At 54.0% G+C, this 19,948-nt stretch overlaps 7 protein-coding genes across 7 annotated transcripts; 6 read left to right on the top strand and 1 right to left on the bottom strand.

Moving 5' to 3' along the window:
* Nucleotides 1-765: 765 nt before the first annotated feature.
* BROUX77_006163 (uncharacterized protein) lies at nt 766-2,913 on the bottom strand (the record flags this gene model as incomplete). Its single annotated transcript, XM_073751117.1, has 5 exons — nt 766-1,964; nt 2,023-2,171; nt 2,371-2,553; nt 2,643-2,670; nt 2,742-2,913. The coding sequence occupies 5 exons, from the start codon at nt 2,911-2,913 to the stop codon at nt 766-768; spliced, it is 1,731 nt and encodes a 576-aa protein (XP_073603232.1).
* Nucleotides 2,914-5,160: 2,247 nt separating this feature from the next.
* Nucleotides 5,161-6,381, top strand: BROUX77_006162 (uncharacterized protein; the record flags this gene model as incomplete). Its single annotated transcript, XM_073751116.1, has 1 exon — nt 5,161-6,381. One exon carries the CDS (start codon nt 5,161-5,163, stop codon nt 6,379-6,381), a length of 1,221 nt encoding a protein of 406 aa, XP_073603231.1.
* Nucleotides 6,382-7,059: 678 nt separating this feature from the next.
* Nucleotides 7,060-8,664, top strand: BROUX77_006161 (uncharacterized protein; the record flags this gene model as incomplete). The annotated part of the gene is made up of 7 exons (XM_073751115.1): nt 7,060-7,184; nt 7,246-7,321; nt 7,390-7,870; nt 7,960-7,991; nt 8,179-8,252; nt 8,318-8,388; nt 8,588-8,664. 7 exons carry the CDS (start codon nt 7,060-7,062, stop codon nt 8,662-8,664), a joined length of 936 nt encoding a protein of 311 aa, XP_073603230.1.
* An 821-nt stretch (nt 8,665-9,485) lies between these two features.
* On the top strand, nt 9,486-10,040 carry BROUX77_006160 (uncharacterized protein; the record flags this gene model as incomplete). Its single annotated transcript, XM_073751114.1, has 1 exon — nt 9,486-10,040. One exon carries the CDS (start codon nt 9,486-9,488, stop codon nt 10,038-10,040), a length of 555 nt encoding a protein of 184 aa, XP_073603229.1.
* A 2,689-nt stretch (nt 10,041-12,729) lies between these two features.
* On the top strand, nt 12,730-14,096 carry BROUX77_006159 (uncharacterized protein; the record flags this gene model as incomplete). The annotated part of the gene is made up of 2 exons (XM_073751113.1): nt 12,730-13,844; nt 13,910-14,096. The coding sequence occupies 2 exons, from the start codon at nt 12,730-12,732 to the stop codon at nt 14,094-14,096; spliced, it is 1,302 nt and encodes a 433-aa protein (XP_073603228.1).
* Nucleotides 14,097-14,906: 810 nt separating this feature from the next.
* On the top strand, nt 14,907-16,890 carry BROUX77_006158 (uncharacterized protein; the record flags this gene model as incomplete). The annotated part of the gene is made up of 5 exons (XM_073751112.1): nt 14,907-15,308; nt 15,360-15,578; nt 15,643-16,062; nt 16,145-16,531; nt 16,633-16,890. The coding sequence occupies 5 exons, from the start codon at nt 14,907-14,909 to the stop codon at nt 16,888-16,890; spliced, it is 1,686 nt and encodes a 561-aa protein (XP_073603227.1).
* Nucleotides 16,891-18,177: 1,287 nt separating this feature from the next.
* BROUX77_006157 (uncharacterized protein) lies at nt 18,178-19,833 on the top strand (the record flags this gene model as incomplete). Its single annotated transcript, XM_073751111.1, has 3 exons — nt 18,178-19,076; nt 19,138-19,390; nt 19,447-19,833. 3 exons carry the CDS (start codon nt 18,178-18,180, stop codon nt 19,831-19,833), a joined length of 1,539 nt encoding a protein of 512 aa, XP_073603226.1.
* Nucleotides 19,834-19,948: the final 115 nt, after the last annotated feature.

The following is a 19,948-nucleotide window of genomic DNA, read 5'->3' as shown; positions in this document are numbered from 1 at the left end:
GTCTGCCCATCTTGTTCACCCTTCCCACGGCCTCACCGGCGGCGTATGGCAGGCTGGATGCTGACTGTACTTGTGCATATGTACAAGTCCATGTACATATACTCGTCCGGCTCCATGCACATGAAGTCAAGCTTCCAAAAATGCACAACGGACGGCTCTCCTTCAGGCCCTTGTTGCAAGACGTGCTGTGAGAGGAGGTTGGTTCGCGCATATGTACATGTACATCGCTATATGAACAGACTTATAACCAAGTCGCACACCGCACAAGGAGCACATGCGGTGTTGACCAATGAAAACCCTGGCTTGGGGTTACGGATGGAAAAGCGGGTACGACTGCGTCTTTGTTTTGTGCATTACCTCGGTGCATAACTTTCACTGTGCATGTGCACAACTCCAGTTATTCGCTCCGATATGTTTCGAGTGAGACAAACCTGCCCTCGTCCCGTTCCACATCCCATGCCTTAGACACAAGACAGGACAACACACCCCTCTGCCAGCGAAGAAAAAGATCCCACAGCGACAGCCTCTTGTTGGCATATACGTTGAAGTCCTGTGCTACTATTACCAGTTCGCCTGGCACGCCTCCTAATTGAACACAGACATATATGCGTCCTAAACACACACACTCTCACAAAGGCCTCCGCCTCCAGGCACTGGTTTCACAAACTGGTATCATGGTGCATTAATTTCTAACAAAACAAACTGCCCTTCTGGCTGCTTTTTGAACAAAAAGGGACAAGGCAAGGCGGAGCACGGGCATGCCACTTATACTCTGTCCAGAAGACCGCGACTCTCGAGCATCAGGATGATTTGGTGCACGGCAGCGCGCGTCGTCTGCTTGGAGCAGTCGACAACCAGGTCGGCATTCTTGGGAACCTCGTACGGGTCGTCGACGCCAGTGAAACCCTTGATCTCGCCAGCCCGTGCGCGCTTGTAGATGCCGCGGCGGTCTGTCTTTTCGCAGTACTCGAGCGGCGTGGCTACGTGGACTAGGAAAAACAGACCGCCGTTCTTCTCGACCTGCTCGCGCGCCTGCTCACGCGCCTCATCAAACGGCGCAATGGGCGTGGCGATGACGGCCGCGCCAGCCCGGCTCAGCTCCGACGCCACAAACGCAATGCGCGAAATGTTCTTGTCGCGGTCCTCCCGGCTGAAGCCCAGCTCGGCCGACAGTTCGTGACGCACAGTGTCTCCTAGCAGCATGGAAACCGGCCGGCCACCTCCCTGCATCAACGTCACCTGCAGCGCACGCGCAATCGAGTCTTTGCCACAGTTTTGGTAGCCAGAAAGCAGGATAGTAAAGCCCTTGGCCGACGGCAGCGGGTTCTCCTCGCGCAGAACCTTGACCACCTCGGGGTACGAGAACCACTCGGGGATTTCCTTGCCTGTACGCAGACGGTGACGCAGTTCGGTTCCCGAAATGTTGGCTGTGCGCGTGCCCTCGGCAATCTGGTCGACAGGCTTGTACTCATCCGAGTCGGGCAGGTAGATCATGGCTTGGAACTCGACCATCTGAATGCCGAGCTCATCGGCATACTGCTTGACAGCCTCCTGGGCGTCGTATGGGCCATAGTGGTCCTTTCCGTTCTTGTTCTTACCGGGACCAGCGTGGTCGCGGCCGACGATGAAATGGGTACAGCCGTGGTTCTTGCGGATGATGGCGTGCCAGATGGCTTCACGGGGGCCGCCCATACGCATGGCCAGGGGAAGAAGTGCAAGGGTAGCCATGCCATTGGGGTAGCGAGGCAGTAACGCCTTGTAGACACGCACACGCGTGAAGTGGTCAATGTCGCCAGGCTTGGTCAGGCCGACGACAGGGTGGATCAGAACGTTGGCCTGCTGTGAGCGGGCCGCACGCACCGTCAACTCACGGTGGGCACGGTGCATGGGATTGCGAGTCTGGAAGGCGACGACACGCTGCCAGCCAAGCTTCTCGAAGTGTGAGCGTAGTTCCGCAGGAGTGTCTGGAATGGTGTTAGCATCAAGCGAGTCAGGCAGAGGAGGAATGGGGGCGATGCGTACAGCGCAGATCCAGGAAGTCATAGTGGGCAAGACGGTTAACGGCCTCAACCTTGCCACCAATGTAAAACTCTTGAGCAACGTCAAAGAGATGCTTGACACCGGGGTGAGTGTCGTCGTCGCTGCCAAAGACCTTGATGGCCTCGTTAACCCTATTTGTCCATTAGTAATCAGGCATTGGTCACACTAGGGTTGGATAACCCCCAAGTTTGATACTTCCGAATTTGGCCTCTTGATGATGCCATCGCAGGATTCAGTCTAAGTATTGCGCGAGATGTGCGATTGCGACACCGCTGGCACAGCGTAAAGAAGCCGAGCACCGGTCGAGGAAATGGGGCGGAGCTGACTCACTTGTCGGGCTTGTAGACGTCTTCGATTGTCAGAATCGCCAGGTTGGCGTCGTCACGGAAGTCGCGCAGGACGACGCGGGAGCCGGCCTTGAGGCCCAGAGACTCAATAGTTGCTTTGCTAGCGTCAAGTGTAATGGGCATGGAGAATAGGACACCGCTGGCAAGGCGGTTCTCAGCGACGACGCTATGGTGGCGGCGGGGTTAGCATTGAAGCGGTGGTTGTGTAGGGGAGAGCGGTAGCGATTGGGGGAGCTGTAGCGGACATGAACTTACCCGTTGAAGTCGGCCTCGGTCATGAAACCTGCAGATAGACCGAGTTAGTTTCGTCGTCCAATGGGGGCACACATGTAAAATGGGGCATTTTGAACTTGCCTTCGAGAGGAGAGAAGCCACCATTGAGGATCAGCTCCAGATCACAGAGGTGGCGCTCGGTGAGGACCAGCGCGGGCAGAGTCTCGGCCTCGGCAGCGAGCTCAGCATGGCGGGGAGCATCGCGGGAAAACAGGTCCTTCAGGACACCACCGTGGGGGGCAGGAGTAGCCATTGCGATATTATGTGAAGTATGACGAGTGGAGCTGGGAGTGTGAGGGGAACAGAGAGAACAAGGAAAGAGAAAGAGCAAGTGGGAAGGAAAATAAAAGACGAGGAGGTACTCGGTATTTCAATCCCGTGGGACTCGAGGCTTAGTCTGTGGCAGGAACGAGGAGCGAGGAACGAACCGGACTCGAGGCCATCCTCAGGGCCTGTAGTTTTATATATGCATGTACACAGAGTTAGCGTCGAGCCAAGGGAGGAGCAAGGAAGCCCGCCGATGGGCTGGACGTTGACGTGATGGCGAGCCAGCGAGCGGGCAGGGCCCATGGAGGCCGCTCAGAAAGGGATTTCTGGGTCGCATCTGCTTTGCCATGCAACCGGATGTCCGTTAGACACGAGCAAGGGCCCTGGCCACGGCGCCAGTGACACAAGAGCGAGGGCTAGGGAGAAATGGCAGAGCCCAGCCAAGAATGCACCAATGCCAGCACAGAAGGCCCAGCGCCATGAATAACAGACTCTCTCGCGGCCGGTCTTTGTGCTTGTTGTTGGTGGTGGCACTTGGAGATGATGTTCGCCGATGAAGTGTTCAAATAATATGTGCCCCCCTACGCACAAGTACCTGCGTACCCGTAGCTTCCTCGCCAACTTGGCGTGCCTTCATAGCTCGGACTAACTATTCAGTACATAGGGTACATTGTGCATGGTTATATCCAGACTTGTTGTTCAAAGTCGCAACTGCACGCTACGCCAATTGATCAGTTACCTCGCCTCAGCAAATATCTGCATCTGCCCACCAAACACAGCTGCCGAAACTGAGGTAGTTTCCGGGCGGCTTTTTCTTTTTTCCCCTCCCTTTGTACTTGGAGTCTGCAGCTTCCGGGCGGCGGACGACCGATAGGGCACGGAGAGTTTTGTCGCCTGGTGCAGCGCCTGTGGACGCCTTTTTTCTCAAGTGGACGCCTTGTTTCTGAGAGTTTCTTGTTCCTCCGGCGCGCATAGTTGCATGCTGTCTGCTCTCTGTCTCCTTGATTCTCGTCCCCCAATATCGCCTCATCTGCCCGGCCGGAGCTTAGAACAGCAGCTGCCTCACGGTCTAAGCTTTCTCGAGTTCCTGCCTCCCGTTTAGGAAGGTTCTTGACAAGTTTCCATTTTCTGCCCCTCCCCCACTGACACAGACCAGAAGCCGCAATTGCCAGTCCAGGCATGTTTTCTTCCCCCCACATCCGCAAGGGCGGCTTGTACTTTTTGTATTGCATCCCGCCAAAAGTGTACCTGTGCTTGACAATCGCGTAGTTGGCTATTCCCTCGCCGTAGGCTTTTCTTGATGTGTAATCTGTATTTCTGTATGTTGCGTGCAGAGATATTCAGCGTTGCTTTGGAGCCAAAGCCTCCCCGAAAATCCAGAACAGAGGGATGAAAAATGTGGTCTCTCGGCTTAGCTTTGGGATGACGTGCTCGCCAAAACGAAGACGCCATATAACGACCCCGGCCTTGGCCATTTAAGTGGGCGTTGAATGGTGGGTTGGAGCTCGCTTGACTTAAAACCTCATGGCTGGCTAGTATTTGTCTTTGTTTCACGTATAATGCGCCTTCGGATTGGCTGGCTGGCTGGCTGGCCGACAGAAAAGAAGGCCGAGGGGAGTCTACATCTGCATGACCTCATCCTAGTGTGTCTCCCTATGCAAACATCGAGAGTCGAATGCTCGGAGACGAGAGTCGAACCGAGCGACCAATCTTCACGGGCAAGCTGGGCTGAAAACAGGCAGAGTGCCAGTGTAACGTTGGCAATTATTGTGCAAGTATTGCAATATCAGTTTATCGATGGCGATAACTTGGCAACTATGATGTCGACGGTCGTCTACGTGAACTGGATGCTTGGCGGCCCAAGATCTGGAGACCCTAGGTTGGATGCGGTCTTAGGGTCCTTTGCTTGCTAGCGCTATCGATAGCACAGACCCTAGCACAAACACAGTGCCTGTTATCCAAGGGTTAGCTCCATAGCACTGGGACCAGCACTGTAACCTGCACTGTGACCCCTCCCCCGCCATTGGCCTTGACTGATTAAGCGGCTTGAGTCATTCGCAACCACCGGCCTCATACAGGATTCAGATATTTTCAGCAGCAATAAAAGCCGCCAACACAGACAGCCTTGATTGAGTCCACAACTGTTGGTTCGAAACCGCAGCCTTCAGCCTCGACACCGCCTCCGCTCCGCATCCAAACCGTGCCCTTCTCCCAGCCCGCCATATCGCCCACCATGGCCAATCGCGCCCTCTCTGCCGACGAGAAATACGCCCTGATTACCTCCAACCTACAGGAGGTCATCAGCGGTGACATCATCAAGAAGATTCTGCCCGAGCGCGACATTAGCATCTACTGGGGCACGGCCACCACCGGTCGCCCGCATGCCGCCTACCTGGTGCCGGCCATCAAGGTTGCCCAGTTCCTCAAGGCCGGCTGCACAGTCAAGATTCTCCTGGCTGATCTGCACGCCTTCCTGGATGCCGACAAGGCGCCCGAGGGCGTGCTGGAGAACCGCGCGCAGTACTACGAGCGCGTGATCCGCTCGCTACTGACGGCCGTGGGCGTCGATCTTGCGCGTCTCGAGTTTGTGCGTGGCAGCTCGTACCAGCTCAAGCCCGACTACATGCGCGACCTGCTGCGGCTGAGCAAAAAAGTTTCCGTGCACGATGCTCTGCGTGCGTCGAGTGAGATTGTCAAGATCATGGGCGAGCCGTGCATGGCCGATGGCCTCTACCCCCTGATGCAGCTTCTGGATGAGGAGTACCTGAACGTTGATGCCGAGTTTGGCGGTCTCGACCAGCGCAAGATCTTTGGCCTGTCGCATGACGCTATGCCCAAGCTGGGTTTCAAGAACCGCTGCCACCTGATGAACCCCATGGTGCCAGGTCTCTCGGGCGGCAAGATGAGCTCATCCGACCCCAAGAGCAAGATCGATCTGCTAGAGGACGCCGCGTCTATCAAGAAGAAGATATCCAAGGCTGTCTGCGCACCGCGGGAGGTTGCCGGTAATGGCGTGCTGTCTTTTATTGAGCATGTCATCTTCCCCTACTCACAGCTGCAGTCTGAGAACGGCGTGGGCTCTGTCACTGTCACTCTCAAGGACGCCACTGAGCCGACCGTCTTTACCAACTTTGCCGATCTTGCTGCTGCCTACGCTGAAGACACCTTGACGCCCCAGTTGGCCAAGCGCATCGTCGAGGAGGGCTTGACAAAGCTTACCGAGTCGATCCGCGCCGAGTTCTCTGCGGATCCCAAGTGGCAGGAGATTGCTGCGGCCGCCTACCCCGAGCCTGTTGTGCCTGTCAAAGTGAAGAAGGAGAAGAAACAGAAGAAACCTCGTGGCGAGCGCCCGGCTGCTGCTGCTGATGGCGAGGGAGCTGATGGTGCTGATGTTGCTGTGGCTCCCGAAGAGAAGAAGTCGAATGTTGTGGTTCCTGTGGAGGATGCGGCGTAAACAAAAAGAAAGATAAACGATGTAGATACCGTAGAGCGCGAACCTGCTTTGCAAGATTAAAATCTGATGGCGGCTTTCAAAGTCTATAGTTGTATGATGAATGATATTGAGTTTCATAGTCTTAGAGACGTTTGAAGTTGTTTGTTACACGGCTTCTAGGGTGTTGTTGTGATAGCCATGGTGTTCTAGGTAAAAAAAAAAAAAAATTCGCCAAGTTCTAACTTTTCCTCTTAATACGCATCTGCTGCCACATGCTACAAGCAGCTTGAAGCAGCCCTTATAGCGCAGTGGTAGCGCGTGTCACTCGTAATGACAAGGTCCTCGGTTCGACTCCGAGTGGGGGCAATCGGAGAAGTTGACTTGACTTGACTTGACTTTGTGGTCAAGTCGAGTAAAGTCATTTTTGCACACGTCACCTGCACCGGATTCGGTGCTTACGTAAGCGTGTTTACAGGCTCCCGCGGACGGATGCGGCAGGAAAGTGGGGCTTTCCGTCTTCCCTCGTTTGGCAGAAAAAGCGGATCCCTTGCATCTCTCGCCGGCATTTCTGGACCTCCAGAATCATAAAGCAATCAAGTCTTGACATTTTAATCTCGCCGATAGAGATTCACGTTTCTTGAAGCATACGAGTATTACCCGATCCCATTTTGAATTATTCAGAATTTCTTTGCCATTACAATGAGTACCGCTGATGCTTCAGGCGCTGCCGTGTCTCCGGCTACGCGTGACGAAGGTCTGGAGAAGCGCCCGGGATTCCGGAGACGGATGGTCAACGCCGCGACGTCCCGCGTCTCTGAGATTATGTGAGCATGATGGAGAGGGCGAAGATTAAGATGTCACGGTGCCACTAACATCCAACTCTAGCAAAAATGATGTCGACTCGACTGTCTACGCCCTTAAGCAGAGCCAAAAGTCGTGGTCGTGGCTGTATCCTTTCAAGGTGCGTATTACAGACTTCCGGCGCCAGCGTCTATCGTTTTTGGGCTACTCACAAAACCACGCAACTAGGGCATTGGCTACTTTGTCTGCCACAAAACGCTCTGGGGCCCGTTTGTGCGCAACCTACCTTCGCTTATTCTGGTTTCCAGTGTAGTGCTCGCCTTTACCTTTACGGTGGTCTGGGTACCGACCATGGCGGTGGCCTTTTTCCTCACTGGCCCACTCGCCATCATATCGGCCACCATCTCGACGCTTTCATTGAGTGCCACCATCATCCAGAGCATTGCCGTGACATATATCTTGCCCATGTCGCTGGTGGACGTGTTTGATGCTACACTAGTGCTCAAGGGCCATGTCGACCTGGTCAAAGTAGGCCGAGAAGTTCGGCCGGCAGTGCGGGCAGATGGCAGAAATGTTCTCGGCCGTATGGGAACAGTGTGGAGACGGCCGCTGAATGCGTTTAGATTTGATGCAGTGTTCCGGAAACTAGTGTATCTGCCCCTCAACATGATCCCGCTTGCTGGCCCCGGCCTCTCGGTCATCATGCAAGGTTAGTTGAATGGCCCAGCAATATTGCGTGGTTTGCAGTGGCACCTGTGCAAATACTTTGGCTAACAATGCATTTGTATTCCCATACAGCACGTTCCGGCGGAGGAGAATGCCACGATCGGGTAAGTTGTCAAGTCTTGACTTCAGCTTGAGCCTCAGCTTGGAGCTTAGCTTGAGCCTCAAATTCAGCTTCCAGACCCGAGCGCCGAGTCACGAGCCGCGAGCTATCGTCTACAAGCAGCATAGGCAACAAGGCTTGACTTGACCACACAAGTAGCTATCCTTTGTGCTAACCAACCTTAATCAAAGTACTTTCAACTTAAGGGCTGGCGCCACGAGTACACCAACGCCTATATTAGACTCAACGGCGGGTCTTACGGCATGTAAGTAACTACACTGTGGGCTTTGACGCCAAAAGAAAGTGCCGCTGACTGGCTCTACGCATTAGGTTCGCGCTGGTGGACAGCCTGCTATCCATAATTCCATTTGCTTCCATCATGTTCCGCTACACAACGACCGGTACGTACATTTCATCATCGACGTGCTGGAAGGGGTATCTCTGTGGCAACTACTGGCGTCCATCTCCATAAACAGCGCCTGCAGAGCCCCTTGCCACGCCGAAGAAGATCTGACATGTTCTCTTTCGAACGGGAGCTTACGGCTTAGCTCCCGCAGCTGTTGGCTATCTTGCTAACGGTGTTTATTGCGGCCACACTAGTTGGGGCTGCACTCTGGGCTGCAGATATCGAGCAGGACAAGGTCCACATGGTCCTGCCCGAGGTTGACGTCGACTAAGCATCCTCAGCTATGTGGGTTCTGTGCTTACATCGGCCAAGCGTCTAGCGGCATGCTACGGACAGAGACCTTCTGGACAGCACAGGTATCCGTTTTGTAGTTTGCCTCGCGGTGGAAGAGCTGCCATTGCTTATCTCTAGACGAGCTTTAGTGCTGGCAGCATCAGGTTGCAGACCCAATCAAAGGCGAGTTTTATGTGAAGGAGATGACAGATTAGCAGAGTTTGGCAACATGCAGTTGCAGACCCAATCAAAGTCCAGTTTTATGCGAAAGAGATTAGAGCTTAGCAAAGTATTCGCAGCATCACGTGCAGACAGAGGCTAGACGTGTGTGTACAGAGATTATTGAGGAAAAGCCCGACGAGAACAAGTCTAGGTGGGGCCCGGCTCGCTCGCGGATGGCAAGAGCCCCGCAGCAGCTCCGGGTAGCTCCGTCGCTAGTATCAGCAACTGCCTGCACTATTGCCCCACACAGCCAAACAGCGCAGTTGCGACTTGTGGCAGAGCTGCTGTGATGCCAGTTGCCGCATCCGCGTTGCTGACCGTCCGTGGCCGGCAACTACCCCAAGCTGCCACGGCCCGCCTAGAGCGAACCGGTATAAATAAGGACACGTCCGCCGCTCCGTCCAGTTTGTGATCTTGACTTTCTTTCTCCCTAGCCAACTGTTTCTTCTACTCTTTCTTTACTCTGTCAGCAGTTATCGCCGCCTTTTTTCTATCCAACAATAATATATCCATCTCTTAATTCAAGGTGTGTTGGGCCCTCTTCCCTCCCTCTTCCTCTGCTCGTCCACCACCACTAACCACTCCACCCTCCCACAGATGAAGGCTGTCGGCGTTTTCTCCTCTCTGGCCATCGTGGCCTCCTCTGCCTCGGGCCTCATTGCTGGTAATGGCACTGTTACTGCTGGCCCTACCGGCACTGCCGTCTCTGGTACTGGCGTTGCTAGCACTGGCTGCTCGACCCTGAACTCGACTCTCAGTGTCCCCAACCACGGCCACCACTACAAGCACGAGACCACTTCCTCGGTGTCTCAGACGGTTGTCCCCACCTTCTACAGCACTTCGTCTGCTCCCACCATCTCCTCTTCTACCAACTGCAGCTCTTCCGTTGCTGCTACTGCCTACGCCAACACCACCTCGACGGAGTCTGCTAGCACCACCACCACCGCCAGCGCCTTCGTTGGAACTGGCTACACCATCCCCACTGGTGCTGCCCTCCGCCGCCGCTCTGGCAGCCACTTTGTCAATGGCACCGAGCCCTGCCTCACCAGCACTCCCGCCTTCCCCCTGCACAATGCCACTGCCTCCAGTGTGCTCCCCACTGGCACCGTGGGCACCACTACTCTGCTGACTGTCACTCGTCCCCACCACTAAACATCGCCTATTTAGTCGACTTTCTTTCATGGGGGTAAAGGACGGAAAATGAAAACGGCGTTCTAGTATAGAATAGATTAGTATTTGGTTAATTTGGGCCGCGTTTTGTGCCGGCCTACTAATGCACTGAGGTTGTGTCAAGATCTTTTTATCGAGCGGTCGACGGCATGTCTTTTGTTTAGCTTGAAAACAGCGTGCAGTGGAACATGTGTATGGCTTTGTTCTACTCTTAGTGAAATGGAGATTCAGGGATTATCGTAGTTTAATAGCTAGTCAGCCTTGGAAACCCTAACAGCGTGTTTGACGGTGACAATAATTAGATTGATACTGTGAGTTGGTGAATCAGCATAAGCAAAGACAAGGTCAAGGCCGCTTGTTAACCAATCACGAGCCGCGAGGGTTGATTGAACAGAGAATTTAATGCGACGCTCCAGACCAGACATGAAGTCTTAAGATTGCCGGCGTATACTTGAGGCCGGCCCACAAGGCACCACATCAGTTAACGACCCAGGTCTGCTTTACGGGCTACGAGCAACCACAGTTGGCCATTTTCACAGGCGGCTCGGGGCTCCCGTTGGCGACACGGGGACCATGATAGCCAGTTCTAGCTGGGAGCACGAGATCATGGGGTGAAACGGGGGTGCTCTCGACCCTCGAACTAGGAAGGACAAGCATAGCCACAGACATCGGGAGAAGACGAGGGAATCCAATGTGCCAGCAAAGCAAGCCAGCATTTGCCACAGCTTGAGAGCATCGACTTTTGCTTTATCCATGTCACGAACCACTGCCTTGAGCGTATCTTTCGTGGTTGTTGATCCTACCGTGATAATTGGCTAAAATTCACCATGCCACAGGCTGTAAACCACTTCCGAACACGGGCGGCCATTGCATCGCCAGAGCGCCAAAGATGCCATGATCTGTTCTGATGCACGATTTCGCTGGCAAAGCCCTCTGGGCAGGTCCTCGCCGGGGTCGACGCTCGTTGCGATATCCCCGGGAAACAAACATGAACTTTTTAGATCTAGTTCGCGGAGACAGCATCCATACACGGACGGAATAGAATTGGACGTTACGTACGACGCAGCGCGGCGTCGTAGTCGTTTGACGCGGGTGATGAGTACTGTACTTGTCTCTCGGGCGTTTTGGCGAGGTTCGTGGGTTGTTGTTGCCACCGGCGCTGGGAACAGCGTTTCAATTTAGGTTTTGACTGCTTGTCGGTCAAGTCGTTGTAGGAAACTACGGTGTGGTGGCCAGGTGCTTGGGATAAGCTGCGCAAGAGTCTTTGAAAACAAGACCGTGGGACCAGGTGTCCTGCACTGCGGCGCAGTCCTCAGTCCTCAGATATAAAGGTGACGAACGAGAGCGGTGGCAGCGGCCGCAGGGATTCGTTGCGAGAGGCCAGAGGAATAAGCGAGGGGAGGTTGCACATGGGCGGAGTCGCAGCGATGACGCTCGTGGTTCTTTTTATTGTCTAGCTCTGCTTGCGAGTCTGAGCATTCAATCAAGACAAGAAGATATGCAAGATGAGTCAGCCACACCGAGGGAGACGTTGCCCGACACGAGCGCCACACCGATTTTGAGGAACGCCACAGGGGGGCCGCGGAGAAACAGAGAGAAGGAACCAAGCATTAGACAGGGAAGGAAGTCCACCGGGGGGAGGCAATAGCCCAAGTCAAGTCGTCGTCGTCAGCTTTCCTAAACGGGACGTGTATGTTGATAAAATGTGGGTTTTTGACAGCGAGATGCATACGCGGCCTAGAAGAGCGAAGAAGAAGAGGACAGGGATGGCGGGTTTTTCGTTTAGGGAGAGTGACATTTTAGAGACAGAGAGAGAAGGAAAAAAAAATGTTGTCTCGTTGTGTTTGATCATGTTTGGGGCTTGGATGAGTTTGAAGAGAGAAATGCATGTTTTTTTTGGTCTAGTCTACGGACCAAACTGACCTTTTTTTTTTTTCTCTCTTTCGAGAGTTTGAGAAGGAAATAGCCTCTTTTCGGCCGTTTGTCTCTCCTTCCCTCTTCCCCTCGGGGTTGCCTGAGCGGGATGCGTTCCTGCCCGGCTTTGCCTGGTAATTAACCTGGTGCTAGCTCGTAGTTAGTAGGGTAGTTACGTGGAACTCCCTTTTCTTCTTTCCAAGACATGCCAATCCTGTTGTCTAAGGCTCTGTTTTTTTGCCAACTAGACGGCGATTACGAAGTCCCGCCAACGCGGTTAATTGCGTCCCTAGCATCATTTCTCGGGGCTCCCCTCAGGGCTGCGTAAGAAGATCAACAAGTGCTAGAGATTCAAAGAACTAAAAAAAAAAAACTGTAGAATAGGACATAGCTCCCCCTGCAGAAAGAATTGAGGGCAGTTACCCTCCCGGCCGCTGTCGTCATCCTTATTTTTGCACAGTCTCCTTTTGGCTCTTGCCCGTTGTCCCTTTGTCCCTCTTTCCCGGCCGACTTAGTTCGAGGGTTTTATTTTATCGCTATTTTATCGTCATTCTCTGCGACAACTTATTAGACTCGGGCTTTATCTTCATGTTGCTCATCCTGCTTTCTTCTTCTTTCTCTTCTTTCTACTACTGCCGCCTTGCCGCTCTTTCTCTCTCGCTCTGATTTGCATAGACCCCTCCGCCTGGCCTCTGATCTCCCGGAATCCACACACTCCTTTCACGAGCCCATCTACCCGCCATTCTTCATCTTCGCCATGACGCCGGCCCTCGTCTTGGCTGCCGCCGCGGCGCTTGGCGTCCAGGCTGCCGTGGCGCTGCCCTCGGCCGTGCACCACATTGGCATCGACCTGACGCTCATTCCCGATGCGGCCGCCACCAGCACTCCCGAAGACGCCGCTACGAACCGCATCAGCATTACCGGGCCGATTAGTCTGTCTGCCGTCGACCTCGGCATTGCCGGCTCGCGCGGCGACTACCGGGCCGCCCAGTTGAACGTAGGCGACCAGGGCATCGTCGTCAACTTCGCCGACGAAAAGGTTGGTGCCGTGGCGCCAATCCGCAAGACTATTGCGCCCATGCTCGACGGCCTATGCTCGGCTTCGGCTGCTGACTCGGCCGCCGATCACGACGATGCCACGCCCTGCGCCAAGAAGTCGTCGGAGATCGAAATCGAGGCGGCTCGTGCCGTCTTGGGCCCCGAGAACCACCCCGTTACTGTGTTTACGCTGCGTCTGGCACGCTTGGATAACAAACGCGTCGAGCCCCCCATGTACGCCCAGTTCGCCTTTGATGGCGCCAAGAGCGGCTCTCTAATCTTCCTATCCGATGGCCCGCCATCCCCGCCCGAGGATGATGATGAGGATGACCACGACCATGGCCACCACCCCCACCACCACCACCCCGAGTTTGACCACCACCCCCATCACCATGGCCACCACCACCATCACCCGCCGCCGCCGCCACCGCCGAACTCGTGCGACGACCTGCGCTGCCGTGTGGCCGACTTCTTCCGCGCCTTCAGCCCCTTTTCTGCCGGAGGCCCGCCCGATGCTGAATACGAGGCTTTTGATGTTGATAGCCCTAGCCCGCACATGCACCATGGCCCGCCCGGTGAGCCGGGTATTGGAATGTACCCTGGCGGCTTCCGCGGCCATGGAATGCACCATGGCAAGCCCGAGACTGTGGCTGAAGACAACGATGAGCTGCCGCCCCCGCCTCCGCCTCCTCATGGCCCTCCGCCTCACCACCATCATCATCCCCACCCCCACCCCCACCCTCACCCTCACCCCCGTCCGCCGTTTGCGCTGTTCATCATCAACGCCTTCTTCTCATCTGTTGGTTTTGTTTTCACCATGCGACTAGCCGCTAAGTATGTGTTCCCCTTCCTGTGTTTTTTTTCTTCTTCGTTTTATAGATAGCTAATACTTGTGACAGTTACATTTCATCGTACATGGCTAGACGCTCTGCCCCTGCTTCCATCATCCTAGTCACGCCACCTACATCAGGCGAGCCTAAGCTTGATCAGAGTAGCGGGGCCAAGGAGACAAGCAGTCTACTGGACAACGTTGCGCCCCCGCCAGTGTACATTGAGAAGGAAACCCTCCTCTTGGAGAAGCAGTAAGCCAACAGAAGGCATGGAGCGGGAGTAGGGGTTGGAGTTGGTGACAATATTCTTTTTCTTCCATTTCTTTTGTTTCATATTTCATATTTCATCTTCATTTCTCTTTGGATTCTGGTTCGAATACTTGTTCACGCTTGTTACACTTAAGCTTTGGTTGGACCGTAAACTCAGGGCAACACTACATAAAAGGTAAAATCTTTCTGATCAAGTTTAGCAAAGCGTAGATGTGAAGGAGTCCCGTGTAACAGTGCACAGAGGCGATGGTGATACAAGCTGTTGGTTAACCCTAGATAACTAAGGGTCTGCGAACAACGACCTCCTCCCTACTACACATGTACAAGTACCAGCGTCCCGCGCGCTTGTTTGCTTTGCTTGCTAGACAAACCTGATTTTTTTTGAGTCGTGACAACATTGGCATTATATCCTGCATGCAGAGCAATCGTGCCAGCGTTTTATCTGATCAATCTACTGCTGAGTCATGTCGATTCCACATACCAGGCAAAGTCTGTGGCTGTCTACAGCCCATCGGCTACATCCAAGCTGGTGTTCTGCCAGGTTGCTTGTTTACTGCAGTCTCTTAGTTGCATTCATATAGAAATGCATGCCCACCCTACACCACCATGGCCTTGATGAACCATGACCTATATGATGGAGGCCAGTGAGAACCACAGCGGTCCGTCGTTGCACGTGCTAGATGTTGGAGCGAGCCCAGCGCCGAGGATGCCGCTGCATCCAAGCATCTACAAAAGCGTCAGTATGGGGTCCTGGGAGACGATGAGCTGAGCTAACGAACAACGATGTGTGCAGCACATGAGCCGCTCGTTGCTGCTACCGCCACTGCTGGATGCAATCGCCGAGGCGCGCGAAGAGGAGAACCAGGACGTGCCGTGGGATCTCGACTCGGTCACGTCGTTCACGCCAGAGGACTATGCCGTCCCCCGCGGCCTTGCGAGCCGGCCCAGCCCGTCGTCGTCGTCGTCTTGGACACGGCTTCTAACAGAGTCGGAGAGTTCGCCGCGCCGCAATGTCTCGTCTGCGTCGTCGGGGAGTCTGGACAGGGACGAGGGTTCTGTGTTTCGGGAGTGTGAGGCGCGGAATCACAGCGGGAATGAAGATGAGTCTTTCGGACAGCCTGAGAGAGGGTGTAGAGGTAGAGTCGGTGTAGCAGTTCTAGCTGCCTGTGAGTCTAAGAAAGTATATGAGCTCGGCCTCGTAGGTACAATGGCCCCCAGAGCCATAGAGCACAACTAACCCAAACTTTAGATCCCTCATTTCCGTTATCTCTCACCTTTGATTCCCCCTTTACACCCACTTGCAGCCTTCAATCATAGACCCCTTTCTCAATCGCCATTGCTGCTGGAACTACTGCAATTTGGACGACCGACCGGCAACAGGGCATTGCACTCGAGATTCTTCCCGTTCTCTATCGCATCTGCAGAAGTCTCGGAGCCACTGAACCTACCAGTGGTCAAGCTCACAAATGTAAGCCAGTCCCAACGTTTATGCAGCCCAGGCAGCGGCGGCTAACTTGCCATTGGCGTCAAAGATACCGTTCAGCGTGTCTCGTGAGCAAGTTGTCCTTTTTCTTGGCTGCCACCACCGCGCCCCTGATAGCTTTGAGCCCATCCACATCATCATGTGTCGCAACACGGGCAAGACGATGGAAGTGTTTATCGAGCTCTTATCCGACAGCGATGTGGTTGCTCTTTGTATGCGCTATGAAGAGGGCAAGAGGACCAACCAGCCTATCAAAATGGGGGACCGCGCCGTCACGGTCTCGCCATCGTCGCAAGAGGAGTTGATGCATAGGATTTTCCCAACGGCGAGTGGCATTGCATGGAAGGGCCAGCGTCCGGCTCTGAAGAGGACAAGAGGTCTGATGGGGCTACCAGGCCACAAGTTTCGTGGGTTCATCAGCGAGGAGGAGATGACAATGGTGGTGCGCCATGTTGAATACCCACTCAAGGTGAGTTGTGCTGTGTGCGTTGAAGCCTTTGTTCCGTGCCACTTCAGTTCACTCACCAACTACTAAACCCTGTCACAACTAGTCGCCCTTCTCCCGCAACTGTCCCGAACGGGCATTCGAATATCTCATCAGCACCTTGCACAAGTACCCATGGCGCTATACCCGGCTCATCACCATTGGCGAGCGATTCAAGCTGTTCAGGCTGACATTCCAGCTACTCGATACGCTTGAAGACCGGATCCAGACCCACAGCTATCCCGGCCGGCTAACACCAAGACTGCTCCAGCGCGTGGTCGACGCGGCGTTGCGGTGCCCCGGATTCACGCCGTTTATGAAGACAAACATGGCGCAGATTGTGGCCCTGGACGCCAGTCAGCTCCGTGAGTACAACCTGCCGCCGAATGCGAGCGAGTGGCGACACCAGTATGGGCTCGTGGTCAAGCCACGGATGCCGGATGACTTGATCGAGGTGAGTCGGTTCCAAGCAGGTCGTCGGAGTGGTATCTCGGAAAGTGTGTATGTGCGCCGCAGTCTATTCCATCTAACATGTTCTTCTATTTGTCTGATTAGTGGTATATTCAGGTAATTCGCAGGCACACTCGCAGCTCTGCAGGTATAGCTTCAAAACAGCCATCGGTGACAGATGCCGGCGTCGACACGCGCTGTTGCGCCGAACATGGAACGGATAGCTGCTACTACTGGGGCCATTTCTGGAGCTACTTTCCGGACAGGCTCGGGGACGCCGGCTTCGAGGAGCGGAATCTCCAGAGTGTGATGCAGGAGGAACTTGATATAGTGAAGAAGATACTGATAGATGCGCTGGGATGAGAGTCCGGGTAGATCTAGGGTCCAGGGGGGAGGGGCCGGCGGTCAAGTCACGCCTGTTGCAACTTGATCTTGTTGAAAGAAGAGCAGTTAGCTATGAGAAGATAAAAGAAATCATTTAATATCTCCCTTGCCCTTGCGCTCACGGAACAACGTCCGACCTTGTCAACTTGAAACAACACAATTTCAATAGGGTCTAGGGTGGTGGTAACAAGATTGACTAGGGTTAGGAGAGGCCAGACATCGAGGTGCAAGTGGCTAGGGTTATGAAGCTTAACCCCCCAACTAGCTAACTACCTAAGAATGCTTGCTTTTTTTTCCATTGCCAAAAGTCAACGAGACCTGGCGTACACATATAAAGTACGTGTTTGTGCTTGTACAGGGTACCTTGTGGCTGCACTGGAAGTAACATAACATGAGGAGAGCCTGTTCTACACTCACTACAGTTGCTAGATTTTCGTTGTGCAGTTGCCACAGCAATGTTGCGGTTTGCTGTGCTTTGTTAGCTTCAGGAATTAAACCAGGGGGGGGGGCAGCGTGAAAGGGAAGGAAGGAAGGTTGATACAAGTAGCTGCTAGCTAGGTAGGCATGTACCTGCATCCTGCCGTTCTAGATGCCGGGGACTGGGTGAAAGTGGGGAGTTTCTTGTCGGGGTGAGCTTGAATATTTGTGTGTATGTACAAGTAGACGAGGAGGAGACAGACTGGCCTTGCTGGCCGATGGACTGATTGCCCGCCCGGCTGGAGTTTGAGGTCGGTGCTGTCTTGTATGGCTGCTTGTATGGTTGTATTTTGAATTGGACAACTAGCTAGCTAAAAGGGCACCTGCCTGGTAACAGCCTTCCACTTGTGGTTCTTGTCTTCCCCCTCCATCTTGTTTATACCCTTCGTCTCCTTCCTTTTTGATTGACGTGTGCCTTCCTCTTTTTCTTTTCCTCCTTCCTGTTTCCTGCCACGCTTGCCGTTGCTATTCTTGCTGCCTCACCATTCGTGCTCGAAAAATTCGAAGCTGTTCTTTTGGATTCTACTGCTGAAGAAGAAGAAAAAAATTCTCTCCTTCTTTGCTCCCCATCTCGCGATCTTTTTTGTGACTGTCGCTTTCATCATCAATTTTAGCCTCGGATCGCCACACATTGAAACGTGAGACTCTTTCATCTTTGTGTGTTTTTTTTTTTTTAGCTACGCTCTATTTTTTGTAGCCTTCCATCCTTTTTTAGCTCTTATCGGCTTTCCGCCAAGGAAAACAACAACAACATCAATCGCCAGTGTCTTGATTCTTTCCACCGTCACGATGGCCGCCATTCCGACCGACACCAACCCCATTGTCCCTGTTGTCGACGAGGAAGTTTCCTTTGTGACTGCCTCTGATGCCGGTGCTCATGAGACCAAGGAAATCAAGGAGACCCAAGACACTAAGGAGACCGAAACTATCAAGAAGCCCGCCGTAGGGACTGCTGCCGAGACGAAGCCTGAATCTGAAGAGGCTGATTCCAACAAGTCTGATTCTAACCCTGCTGTGGCTACTGCCATAACTACCGATAACCCTGAGCCCGTTGTCGTTGCTGCTGTCGCCGTTACGGCCCCCTCTGAAGTTGTCCCTCCAAAGCACGAGCAGGACAACAAGGTCACGGCTCCTAGTCCTGTTGAGTCTGAAACCGCCACCAAACCTGAAGCCGTTGCCGATAATGATGCTGCTGCCCAGCCCGAGCCTACTGTTGAGGCTCCTGTAGCTGTGGCTGCTACCGAGACACCAGCCACCACCGAAACCACCACTGCCACTCGGGCTGCTGATGCCGAACCTGCCTCTGAGCCCGAAGCCGAAAAGCTAGCCACTCCTCTCGAGCAACTGACCAAGGCTCTGCCCTCCATTATTGCCCAGGCGCAGTACGCCGAGATGTGGGGCATCGATCTCAAGAAGGAGTCTGTTCCTACTACGATTGTGCTGCAGAAGTTCTTGCGTGCCAACGAGGGAAATGTGGACAAGGCCGAAGCCCAGCTGACTGAGGCTCTCAAGTGGCGTCGGGAGATCAATCCTATCCACCAGCTGGAATCCAAGGTTTTTGAAGAAAAGTTTGCTAGCCTAGGCTATGTGACAGTACATGAGGCGCCCGAAGGCAAGGAGCAGGTGATTGCTTGGAACATTTACGGTGCTGTCAAGGACAAGAAGGCCACATTTGGCAACGTTGAGGAGTGAGGCACCCATCTCAGACCTTTGGCGGTCCTGTCAACTATCGTGCTAACAATAGTGTAGGTTCATCATCTGGCGTTCGGCCTTTATGGAGCTCAGTCTTCGCAAGCTCAAGATTGACCAGGCTACTGAAATCATCCCTGACGGCGGCGAGGACCCCTACCAGATGATACAGGTTCACGACTACAAGGGCGTCTCCTTCCTCAGAATGGACTCTGATACCAAGGCGGCCACAGCCGAGACTATCAAGGTTCTATCGACGGCCTACCCAGAGCTGTTGTCACACAAGTACTTTGTCAATGTTCCTAGCATCATGGTGAGTCTTTGTCGACTTTTCTGAGCACTACGGACTCCATCTAACTCCAGTTCTAGGGTTTTGTCTTCTCCATTGTCAAGCGCATTGTCTCTCCTGCTACTGTGCGCAAGTTCCACCCAATGTCATCGGGCGCTACTCTGGCTGCCGAGGTCAAGGGTATCAACCTGCCCAAGGAATACGGCGGCTCGGGCCCTTCGGTCACAGACGGATTCACGGTCAAGTTGGCTGCAGTTGACAAGAGTGTTGTGGGTTCCGAGGAAGCTGAGGCTGTAGCATCCGAGGCTGCGCCTGCCATTGTTCCTGCTGCTCAGCAGCAAGATGTCGATGCCACCCCTGTTGCCATTGCCACAACAGAGACGGCAATCGACGCCGAGGCTCCGGCCGTGGCCACGGCAGCGACAGAGCAGAAGGAGGACAAGCAGGTTACGGAAAAGTCCTCGTAGGCGAGTATTTTCTGCCATGTTGCGCCTGTCTCTTCCAAGTGAAGAGCCGGAGCGGATGCCTCGGCCTTGTTACTGTTGTTGCTCTTTGTGCTTGTGTCCCTGTTTTTTCTGTATT

This window comes from Berkeleyomyces rouxiae (assembly GCF_048999995.1).
Source record: "Berkeleyomyces rouxiae strain 22BRR77 chromosome Unknown BrBRR77_ptg000008l, whole genome shotgun sequence".
Classification (NCBI taxonomy): Eukaryota; Fungi; Ascomycota; class Sordariomycetes; order Microascales; family Ceratocystidaceae; genus Berkeleyomyces; species Berkeleyomyces rouxiae.
The sequence above is the reverse complement of the archived record's forward strand: the minus strand, read 5'-3'. Positions and strand labels throughout refer to the sequence as shown.